Here is a 12,492-nt window from a genome sequence, read left to right as displayed (position 1 = left end):
TTAATCAAAGTTATTCTTTTTTTCTGAAATGCAACTTCGCTTTATATTTAAGATTGCTCACTTTTTATTGCCCAGTATTAGAGAATAATTATGTAACTAATAGCAATTCTATTTCATTGTGGAAAAACTGAAATTATTCATTTATAAAATTTATTGGCCACCCATCTTAACAGAATGTAATTGTCTCCTAGCAACCTCTGAACTACAAAAATTTATTTCTTATTGTAAATAACCAGTAAAGTTACCAAGAGTAGGGTGTACTGTTTATTTTGCAGGCCGCCTTATTTTTTCAAATTAAAGGGGGTGGGATGGAAATGTTTATATATTTGCTGACCTGTGACTGTGGGGAGATTTAAGTCTGAGATTAAAAACTCATTAAACAGTCTTATGGTAAAATATATCTGTGGTTGATAGTAATTAATTGGTTTTTTGTTTGTTTTCTGTGCTTGCATGGGGAAAAATACCACTAGTTTGGAAGAGTAGTAATTGAAATGTACATGTAACGTGACAAATACTGAAAGCCAAATAAAAATGAAAACTGGCTGACCAACCGCACTCAACGTGTAGTCCTCAATGGAACTGCATCTACCTGGAGGGAAGTATGCAGTGGAGTATCCCAAGGCTCTGTTTTAGGCCCAGTACTCTTCAACATCTTCATCAATGATTTGGATGAGGGAATAAATGGGGAACTCATCAAATTTGCAGATGACACCAAGCTGGCAGGAATAGCCAACACTCCAGAAGATAGTCTTAAGATACAGAAGGATCTTGACAAACTTGAACATTGGGCACTATCTAATAAAGTGAAATTCAATGGTGAAAAGAGTAAGGTTCTACATTTAGGCAACAAAAACGGAATGCACAGGTACAGTATAGGTGGTACCTTGCTCAGTAGTAGTAACTGTGAAAGGGATCTTGGAGTCCTAGTGGACAACCATTTAAATATGAGCCAGCAGTGTGCAGCAGCTGCCAAAAAAGCCAACACAGTCCTAGGCTGCATCAACAGAGGGATAGAATCAAGATCACGTGAAGTGTTAATACCACTTTATAATGCCTTGGTAAGGCCACACTTGGAATACTGCATTCAGTTCTGGTTGCCACGGTGTAAAAAAGATGTGGAGACTCTAGAAAGAGTGCAGAGAAGAGCAACAAAGATGATTAGGGGACTGGAGACTAAAACATATGAAGAACGGTTGCAGGAACTGGGTGTGTTTAGCTTAAGAGAAAGAAGGACTAGGGGAGACATGATAGCATTGTTCCAATATCTCAGGGGTTGCCACAAAGAAGAGGGAGTCAAACTATTCTCCAAGGCACCTGAGGGTAGAACAAGAAGCAATGGGTGGAAACTAATCAAGGAGAGAAGCAACTTAGAACTGAGGAGAAATTTCCTGACAGTTAGAACAATTAATCAGTGGAACAGCTTGCCTCCAGAAGTTGTGAATGCCCCAACACTGGAAGTCTTTAAGAAGATGTTGGATAGCCATTTGTCTGAAACGGTATAGCGTTTCCTGCCTAAGCAGGGGGTTGGACTAGAAGACCTCCAAGGTCCCTTCCAACTCTACTATTGTATTATTATTGTATTGTATTGAAAACAGGATAAGGTGGAAAAATAAGTTTTAAAAGATCTCTGCTGGATAAGCAACATGGAAAAGAAATCTTAGAGGAGTAAAAGAGACACACTTAAAATTTGTGGCAAGGATCACATGAGGCAGTCTGATTATGTATTCACCAGATATATTTTAATTCTGTACGATTCTGTATACGTTTATATTTTGGATGTGGGCTTAAATATGTTCATCTGTATCTTTAGGTTAAAAGAGTCCACATTTGATGACATCAACTTGGAGCAGCCTGAGTGTTCATTTTTCTTTGACGTTTTCCTCTAATCAAATTTAGATGTTCTTATCCTTTTCATCTTTCATACAGGTAAGCTATTTTATTCTGGGAAAGAAATATTATTAACATTTAAGAACAGAACTGATGGTGTGAGGGCCAGCATATTGTATGGTTAAGATGTGGACTCTAAGGAGGTATGTTCTAGTCCTCCATGAAGGTAAGCTGTGTCATCTTGGGCAGTCAATGAAAGATAGGGCCAAGGAATGATAGATCAGATTAAAAAACAAGATTAACTGATGGTGAATTTGGTTCAGCCTCTACAAAGAGTTGCAATGGAACAGCCATCTTCCTCAGGTAGCAATGGAGGTATGGCAGAGGTGAACTGTGCTGGCAGTATGTCCAGCTTAAAAGGTCAGAAGAGTGCAGCTTCCCTTCATTAACCTCTGATTTAGAAGGCCAAATTGGGAGATTGGATCCCAGTTCCAAAACTGGAGAGGCCAGTGAGACAGGTAGCAGCAGAGTCAGAGTCTTGGATAAGGAGATTAACTTGCAGAAACCAGTGAAAGCAAAAGAGGATAAATACCAGTCTTATCAGGTATTTTGTAGCTAGAGTGGGGTTTCACATAGGAAGTAAGGCAATATCACATGTCCAATGTACAAATTGGAAAGTACTGAGAAAGTCTACTCCAGAGTGAGAAAATTGTGGCAGGGAGGCACTGCTGTCTGGTAGATACTGAAAGTGTACAGATAACGGGGAGTTCCTAGGACTTATTGAAGGGTGAAGGCTAATAGGACTAATTGCAAGTTAGGCAGAAGATGAAATGAGTTAGGGTTGATGTATTACATGCCAATCTAAACCCATAGAAATATCCTGTAATGATGTTGATGAGATTGGTAGATGGCCAGTGCAGGTTTATATAAGAGAAGAGTATATTTTTATGTTTAGGGGTGATTTGATTGGGGTTCAATTGGACAGATGTAGATATAGCAGGAGGTGCTAGGGATTGATATAAGGTTTTTGGAGCGATAAGGCAATCCATAGAGAAAAGGTGGTTTTCTTTCCTGCTCCTAGTGCAGTAGAGAAATTAATATTCTGTTATTCTGCTCTGTTATTCTGTTAAAAATAAAGGTATGCTTTACAAATAGAATTGTGGGCCTTTTTAAAACTTATTCTTCAGTCTTATCTGTTATTTTGGGGCTTCTTATTTTTAAGATGTTTTCATTTTCATATTATTTCTAAAAGTATACTTTTCTATCTAATTATATTATGATTATATTTTTCGATCATTTTATTTTCACTTATCCAACTTTTATTATTATTTTTCTCCAAAATTCCACACCTTGTTTTATATATTTCCTATTATATATTTGTAATAATTTAATTATTATTAAAGAATTGAATTGAATTGAACCTTCTTCACATCGAGCATAACTTAATTTACTGTACTAATATACATCCAAATTACAAACTTAGAAAAAATAATTTTCTCCCGGTAGCTTAACCTTTATTTCTACGCAGTGTAGAAATCATCTTTTTAATTCTAGCTCAGCAAAAAGTCCATTAGGAATTACCAGAAATATCAAATAAATAATCTATTCATGATCAGATAGTCCAACTTTATATTCCTTCTTTTTGTTCTGCACAATCTTGATCTTTAAAGCATTCATATGGCATGACAGGAGTTGACCATTTATCACTGTTTGTGTAGAACAGGAGTGTCCAAACTTGGCAACTTTAAGACTTATGGACTTCAACTCCCAGAATTCCCCAGCCAGCAGGCTGGGGAATTCTGGGAGTTGAAGTCCACAAGTCTTAAAGTTGCCAAGTTTGGACACTCCTGGTGTAGAAGAATAGGCAGAGCAGAGTTAAGCTTGTCATCAGTTTAGAATTCTTATGTAGCCAAAAATGATCTAAGTCCAACCACTCTTGAATTCCGTTGACATTTATCTGGTGCCAATTTAGTGTTGAACTTTAGTTGACTAGATTCTTGGATATAGGCTTGAAAAAAAATCTCCTATGCTGCAGTCTAACAGATGGTCTTGATTCTTTGTGCCTGACACTTTGGCATTTAAAAGGAGTCTTCAAAGCTTTCACCAACCTCTGTAAATCTCATAAAGAGGCTTCACCTAGAATTTTCTGTTGCAGCTGTTCCATGTCCATTTATTTTTCTTGATTTGTCTTTTGTATTTCCATTTTGGTAATCTCAATTTTGTTGTCTTCCATGCCTTCAAACTCAAAAATGTCTATGTCAGATAAACATTTTTTCATCATATTTTAAAAGTCTATGCATTGAAATCTGTATTCTTTCTGAGATATTAATATTTCAATCCATGTTTCAAAATACTTTTTTTAGATAAGAAAAAGATAACTAGCTTAGGCATTTTAACTCTTTTTTTCTGACTTGTCCTTTAGTTCCCTCTAGTGTCCATTTCCAATCTTCATCAAATCTCCGTTCCTAGCATGGTTACTTTCAGTCATTTCCCATGAGGGTATATTATTTAATTATAATATAATCTCATGGGAAATGACTGAAAGGAAATAGTTAATTTTTTAAATAATTATTATTTAATTATAAATGTATGTTTTTCAAATAAACATATTTATAATTAAATAATAAACAATGCCCATATCTCTATAGTTTTTCAATCAATTTATTTTTTTTAAAAAAATAAGCTCTCTTTATAAAAAGCTTTTTGCCAATTCTTTAAAATTTCTGAAGAATGTAAAACTCACCAAATGTCAAATTAAGCTCACTGTTTTGAAGGTCTCTAATATTCCTAAAGTGGTAGAATTGAATATTTTAAAATGTGATTAGAAAATGAACTCAGCGGCTTTGTGTCCTTGCTAAAATCTCTGCTGCTATTGGGAGCAAATATATTATCTTCCTCCATTCCTTGGGCTTGAACTTGCACGAGGAGGTTGCTGCCATTCGTAGCACTCATTGGCAGTCTTCTTCCCAGAGAGATTCAGAGGACTGGTCTACTTGCTGGTCTGTCTGTCTTTTCAGCTCACTTGCCAAGATATCTTTAGTCAGCCCCTATTCACACTGCGAGCTACTCATTACTGTATTTTTTTTATTATAATCTTTTTTTTATTAAATGTTAATTCTTTCTAAAAGTCTGTCAATTCCACACCTTTACTGACCTTTCTCCTGGCTGTTTGCTATCTCTCCTGTGCCTGTGTGGCTGGCCATCATTGTAGATCTTGATTGCCTCTAGTACTGCTGTAGCCTTAGCTTATTTTCTATCTGCACTGACCTTCTCTGACATAAGCTGCTATTATGCCAGGACCACTTGGCTCTAGTGCTGGCCCTCATCACCTTATCCCTGGCTTTCTGGTACTAATGGTCTGACACTAGCTCTTTTTGATTGATACGTTCTGGCATTTGATACTTCTAGCCTACTCTGGTATGAACCTCTCTGGTCAGTGGTTTATCCTGTTACTCCAATTCAGTCCTCTTCCCTGGTTTGACTTTCTCAGGCAATTTGTGTGTCTAATATGCTTCAATTTGACTTTCTCTGTCACCTGGTGCTGCTGTTTTTTGTTGCTCTGTGCTGCTTCCAGCCTCATCTACAGCTTCTGCCTGGCTTGGAATAAGTGAAAATGCTGGGGGCTGTAAAGCTAACTTTTTCTGGCCTCAACCCTTCTCAGAGTTCAGCCTAGTACTCCAGTGCTTTCCAGTTCCTTGTGACTGGAAAACCCCCTTTCCAAGGGACTTGCCCTCTCAGACTTTCCCTGGCACCACTTCCTTTTTTTTTTTTGTTCTCTTTAACACTTGAACTCCTTTTTTTCTCTTTGTGATGCTACACTGCAGAGCCAAGCTTTCTGTGCCTATCATTGTTTAAACAACGGGCTCCTCAAAATGGTAGTGGTGCAGTCCTTTTAAACCATTGGAGCAAAGTGCAGCTATCCTTACCACTGCTGGTGTCCTCTCACAGAGAGATTGTTGCAGGAAAAAAAGAACATATTACTTCAAAGCCAGCTGTTCATCCCTCAGCATAGGGACCGGAATTCTTAGATACCAGAGTTCTGGCTGCTGCTAATAAAACACCAGATCTTTATGAAATAAGACGATACCATATATGATGGAAAGAAGCACAGATGTGGTGGAACTGAGATCTTGTTGGGCAGCTATTGCTCTCCTAGGTTTCAGGTCTTGCTCAGTTATGACGCAAGATCAAGGAGGTGGTGCAAGCATGGTTGTGCCTATGCCTTTTGCAGTGAGTTCAATTTCTCCGATGCATCTATATAGGGCAGGGGTGTCCAAACTTGGCAACTTTAAGACTTATGGACTTCAACTCCCAGAATTCCCCAGCCAGCGCTGGCTGGGGAATTCTGGGAGTTGAAGTCCACAAGTCTTAAAGTTGCCAAGTTTGGACACCCCTGATATAGGGAAAGCATTTAGACTTTGGCATGGAATGTTGGCAACTCTTCCAGATTGTTTTTTTTTTCTGAATGTAACTCTTTGCCTTTTGTAAATAAATATTTTTTTTAAAAAAAACCCAAACAATGAAGTAAAAATATCAATATTCTATCATTTCCTCCATAATATCTAGAATTTCAATTCTAGTTTCCAAATGTGCTAATAAAAGGATCCTTTTGAGACTATACTGCAATTCTGCTCTTATGTTTATTATGCCCTTCCCCAAAGAACCTGGAATACTTCACATGTGTTATGAATGTACATTCTCTGTGTGTTCCTGTGGTTTCCTGTGCTAATTCACGTTAAATGGTAAATTATTCCCCACTAGTCTTTTGAATTTGGTGTATATAGTTAGTAACTTTGTAAAGCTCATACTTACTTTTTCTGCTGATCTCATCTATGAAAATGAATCTTTAGGAACATCCTGTGATGACTAAACCAACTGTTGATTCCCCAACACCTCTTAGGACTCAGCAAAGATTGGATACAAAATTCTATATCTTTTCCACTTCATTATTTAAAATGTAAAGCAAGTTTGAAAGACTGCTATTGGGCTTGGAAAAAATGAAAGAGGTTGATTAAGCTGCTCTTTCTGCTGTTCAGTGCTTTCTAAAATATAAATTATGCAAAGGAGAAAAATGCTGACATTGACTCTTCCTGAGCATAAAGTTACTCAAAGGACTTCCTTTCACTATAAGAGTTTTCTGTGACTGTCAATCAAAAATATTAGTGCATTAGTCCTGCAGGTCCTAATTGAAAACAGCATAGCAGGAAGCTATTAATCATAAAATTATACACAACTATTCACATGAAAAAAACACAGTGACTCATCTTATTTCTCTTCTAGACTTCATATATTCATATTCATAACCTTTAGAGCACTGGGACTCATCAGGCACTACTTTTCCAGAATTGGTTTCTTATCTAGACTGAAAATCTAGGGAGTCATATTTAAGAATCCTCCCATCTCATGAGTTTCTGGAATTGGGGGTGAAACAACAGGCATTTTCCTACACCCATTCTCCATGGTCACTCCGACTCCCATATCCTGGAGACATGGTGGGTCCCTTCCTTCCTCAAATTCTCAAGTCTATTTTATTTCACTATGTCTTTGATTCTGATTGAGTTTAGTTCATCATTATACTTATATTTTTTTAATGTTGTATTTTACTTTTGCTTTTCTTTTTCTTTTCTTTTTTTCATTTCTGCTTTTTGTAACATGGCCCAGATCTGCATGGATTAGAATAGTCAACAAATACCGAATCTATGACCAAACATACAGACTTTTTAAAATGTCATGTCGCAGATCATAGTGAATGATTCGAAAGCCACTGAATCTTAGAATGTTTGTTTCACATGCAGGAAAAAATAAACTGGAGGAATTGAATGTAGGCTAGAACATTAAAGCTTAAGAATATATTTTAGTTCTGATTTACTGATCAATAGTAAACAAATGAATGTCATAATGAGCAATTTTAAGGATGTGATTACCATACCATTGTTCCTCTAACTGTTTCCATGTTGTAACCAAGTTTTAATCTTTTGCTACTCTTATTATGTATTGCAAGTTAAATCTAAGACTTTTGATAACAATGATAGCTTTTAATCCGGTTCATTTCAAATACATATAAATTATAAATACTTCCTGTTAGAATATAAAATTGTGCCAATATGAGCATTTGTACAACTGTTTTTAGTAAATGGTACACCATTTGCTGCTTATAAAAGCACCTTCAAAAACAAGGAAGAGAAAGAATGGTCTCACCAACTAAGTGTCAAGAATTAATGATGAGAATATACCGAAGAGCTTTATGCCTGCAACAAAAAGACCCAACCTCCCAAGAATGATGAAGAAAGGGAAGCAGAAATGGGAAAAGCTGTTCTGTCCCAAGCCTCTACAATATATACGGACGCAGACTTGGCTGTCTGCCATAACTAAGGAGGGAGATAAGCAACCCCTTGGCTGGGAGCCCAGAAAGCTATCTCTATGAAACAAGGCTTGAACTCACGAAATTCTCCCAATCTTTCTCTATGGTTGGATCAGTAAACTGTTGTTTCCTGCAAAATTCCCCTCCTGTCGCCCCACCTATAAGCTCTCCGGGAGGGGCCAATTAGTAGCCACCTGTTTCTATGTCCTTCTGTGACCCTTTTTCCAAAGCTGTTCCCTCCTCCTCGCAGCCCTACGCCAGGGACAGCCTCCCTCTGTTCTTCCTCACTGCTCCCTGACTCAGACGCCACCTGGTGGCCAACAGGCCTCTCTAGTCCCTACTTTGACTCCGAACACCCCCCAGAGTCTTCCTCAGCCTCCAGGGCAGTTCCATAGTGTTCATCGCTGTCAGATTAGCTTAGCCAGCCGCTGTTGGGCCACAGCACCAGCCATCCTTTAGGAAGAAGTTATGTAGGCAATGAGCCAGTTGCCAAACAAGAAGGCCCAAAATATTGAACCATTCCTTCAGCATTGCTAAGGTCTGTACTATCTACATCCATCATAGCTTTGTGCCAGAAAATCTGGGAAATGAACTCATGGCCACAGGATTGGAAATGATCAGTATTCATCGATACCCAAAACCAGTGATTCTTAAGGATTATTCTAATTTCCACACAATTGCCCTTATCAGATATACTAGCCAGATTCACCTTAAGATCATATAACAATATCCCGCACCGTATTTTTTGGAGTATAAGACACTCTGAAATATAAGACGCACCTAGATTTTGGGGGAGGAAAACAAGGGAAAAATATCTGCCTCTGCCTCCCAGCAATTTGCCTCCTTGCAACAAACAGTACAGACGATATACACTGTAGTGTTATATTTCAGACTATATTTGTACAGATGTTATTAAAATTGATGTGCTTTCTGGAAGTATAGTTATTCTCTGCTATTTAAAAGAATATCACTTTTTTAAAACAATAGCACTGGGCCTCTTCAGCTCAAGCATTTATTTTAAAAAGCTTCCTCATTTTGTTAAATTGTGTAGAATAATAATAAAGCAATCTTTAAAAAATAAGTCTAATAATTTGAACATTCTATTGACATTTATAGTTGTTGACTTACCTCCTTGCAGCAAACAGCCTGATTAGCACAAGAAAAAAAAATCTGCCTCCCAGCAATTTGCCTCGTGGAGCAAACAGCAAGTTTCACTTTCAATTTCTCCGGATCATCAGCTGTTAGAGGCTGCAGGGATTGCTATAGCTTATTGAAGCCTCCGCAAGCCCCCGTTTTCTGCAAAGCGGTAAATTGCTGGGAGGGAGAGGCCAAAGAGTTGGGGGCGGTCGTTGGGTGGGGCTACATTCAGTGTATAAGACACACCCAAATTTTCACCCTCTTTTAGGGGAGAAAAAGGTGCATCTTATACTCCGAAAATACAGTAGTATCTGAGCATCTAAAGGGAATTACTGAAGCTCAAACTAGTTTCAGTATCAATATTGCAAATCTATGCTGGAGCAAGGAAAAATCTCAAGAATATCAAAAGAACATTTACGTCTGCTTTATTGACTAAAAGAAAACCTTTGATTGTGTTTATCATGACAAGCTGTGGAGAGCCCTAGAAGACCTGTGATACCATCACATCTGACCAAGTTGGTGCAGTTGCTGAACACAAATCAGGAAGTCATTGTATGAACATCATATGGACACACTGACTGATTCAAGAAAGAGGAAGGAGTGCTTCAAGGTTGCATTTTTTACCTTTTTTATTCAACCCGTATGTCAAAGTGATCATGATAAAGCTGGAACTTGAAGAATCAAAAATTGGAATAAAGATTGGAGGAAGGAACATCAACACTCTTTAATATGCTAAATATAATCATATCCTCAGAAACCAAAGAAAGACTGGAAAATTTGATCAAAAAGATTAAAGAAGAAAGCAAGACATTTGCTGATGCTCTTATGCTCTTCCTGAACATAAAAAAGACTAAACTCATGACCACTATAAAAACTAGAAATGTGTAAATAACAATTGATAGTGAAAAAATTGAACGTATACAAGAATTCACTTTCGTATGATCATTAATTGATCAAAGTAGGGAATGAAGTCCAAAAATAAAGTATATAATCGCATGTGTCACCCAACATTGATGAATATAAATTGAGTATGGAAAAGCAAGGACATCAGGCTGGCAAATAAATGCAAATTAATATGCACTATTGTGTGCTCCATTACTACTTATTGTTGCGAAAGGTGGACCATGGAAAAACTAGACAGGAGGAAATTCAACTCGGTCAAGCTATAATGTTGGAGCAGTTCCTGTACATTCCTTGTACAGAAAGGTGACAAACAAGCAAGTACAGGAGTGTATAAAATCAAACATCTCACTGGAAGGCAAAATCACAAAATTCCATCTTACTTATTTTTGCCATGACGCAATTCACTGGAAAAGGCAGTTATGCTCAGAATGGTCAGTGGTAAAAGAAAAGAAGCTGCCAAAAACATGGCTACACACCATCAAAGCTGATACCAGAGCATAAAACAATTGAAAGAAGCCATTCAAGATTTGAAAACGTGGAGAGAGTTGGTCCATAGATTTGCCAAGAATCAGAAAACAATTTAGCAGCAAGTATCAGTACAGCTGGTTTTATAGAATTGAGAACTATTGTGCATGTGTTTGATGTAGCAAATATTGTTTTGAATGTACTTATGGTTGTAGTACAAAATAAGACATATGACATATCAGAAGGAAAACTGTGGATACATTAGTTTCCCTTTTTGCTTTTATTAAGATGACAGAAGTCTACTGGAAGAATTAAATACCACTAATGTAAACTCTGATTTTGTGGAATATGTTTGCAACTGCAACTTTATTTGTAACGTTGGAATTAGTTAAAAAGAGAGAGAGAGTAGATGACTCATTCTAAAATTAGTGGCAGGAATAATTCATGTGAATTTCAAGAAAGACAATAAAAATCAAGAAACTTGAACTCATAGGAATATAAGGGATATATTTGTTGTGTCTATCCTCTCACCTTGAAATGTGACTTAAAGTACAATTGGGAAAGTTTACCTAATGCTGTTGAGAAGGATGAGATGGCAGCAGATGTAATACATGCCCTTTACCTGCCAGTTATAAGGACTACCACTATGTTGCCTTTCAGGGGGTGGCTAGTCTTGATCCAGGAGTAAGGTATTTTGAGTTGATGAAGTGCAGAAATAGGACAAAAGGAAAGAATTAAGCTTTTGCACAAATCTAAACAAGAGGTAACCAGGTCGCACATAGTTCACCGAGAGCCAAAATGTTCCAGTTCCTCAACTTCATTGATTTATTTTCAGTGCAGATATGCAAGATTAGTGACAGCATTACTCCTCTCTGTGACTATTAATAACCCTAATACTTAAGGAACCGTAAGGATGAACAAGCTGAAAAAATATTGGTATTCACTACGTCTACTAGAAATTATATTTCAACAGGTTGGTATGAATGAACTCAATTGAAAAATATTAAGTTTGAGGAGATAGGTGGTTACTTGATGATGAATCGTTGAGGATTAAGCCTTATCCATGGATTGGCCCATGGGAGGGAGTAGTATGATTTCAAGCAACTGCAAGCTTGATCTGTGCGTTCATTTTAATATGAATTGTATACATAAAAGATTAGCCTTTATGTTACTCTTAATATGTTTTCTTTATAGTATTTATTAATCCCAACATGGATGCAAGCAAGAAAGCAGACCCTCCAGTCTTAGTGGAAACAATACAGCAGAAGGCAAATCCTGATCGCCACCCTATCCCATCCATTTATGTACCAGATCAAGGTGGTTACAAAGAAAAATTTGTGAATGCAGTGGAAGACAAATACAAATGTGAAAAATGTCATCTCATTTTGTGCAATCCAAGACAGACAGAATGCGGGCATCGCTATTGTGAGACCTGCATGAGTTCTCTGTTCAGGTTAGTCATTCTTTATATATATATGAACTGGACTTAAAAAAAATGAAACTTAGGATTTTAAACCTGTATCTCAATTCTTCCTTCCAACGGACACATTAAATAATAATAATAATGTATGCATTAAGTACTTGCAGAAAGTCTGAGACACAATTCAGAGTAAACATAGGTTAGGTTTGTATTGGGCGATCCATTACTCATATTTAATATAATTAATAAGGTCACTGTTTTTAACCTAGAAAAAGATGAGTAGATCTTTCCCTCTAATGCAGAGATTCTCAATTATGACAACTTTTAAGATATATGGATTTAATTCTCAGAATTTCCCATAACTAGCTGGGGAATTCTG

General features: G+C 37.1%; 1 protein-coding gene across 6 annotated transcripts in view; it reads left to right on the top strand.

Moving 5' to 3' along the window:
• TRAF3 (TNF receptor associated factor 3) overlaps nucleotides 1–12,492 on the top strand; it is an 86,250-nt gene that overhangs the window by 39,239 nt on the left and 34,519 nt on the right. For all 6 annotated transcript variants that reach the window (XM_081968173.1, XM_081968172.1, XM_081968168.1 and 3 more), the window contains 2 exons: nucleotides 1,811–1,926; nucleotides 11,888–12,146. In XM_081968173.1, coding sequence (XP_081824299.1) covers nucleotides 11,905–12,146 — 242 coding nt within the window. In that variant the 5' untranslated portion in view covers nucleotides 1,811–1,926; nucleotides 11,888–11,904. The remainder of the gene's footprint in view (nucleotides 1–1,810; nucleotides 1,927–11,887; nucleotides 12,147–12,492) is intronic.

Source organism: Natrix helvetica, assembly GCF_964273705.1.
Source record: "Natrix helvetica genome assembly, chromosome: 1".
Taxonomy (NCBI): Eukaryota; Metazoa; Chordata; class Lepidosauria; order Squamata; family Natricidae; genus Natrix; species Natrix helvetica.
The sequence above is the reverse complement of the archived record's forward strand: the minus strand, read 5'-3'. Positions and strand labels throughout refer to the sequence as shown.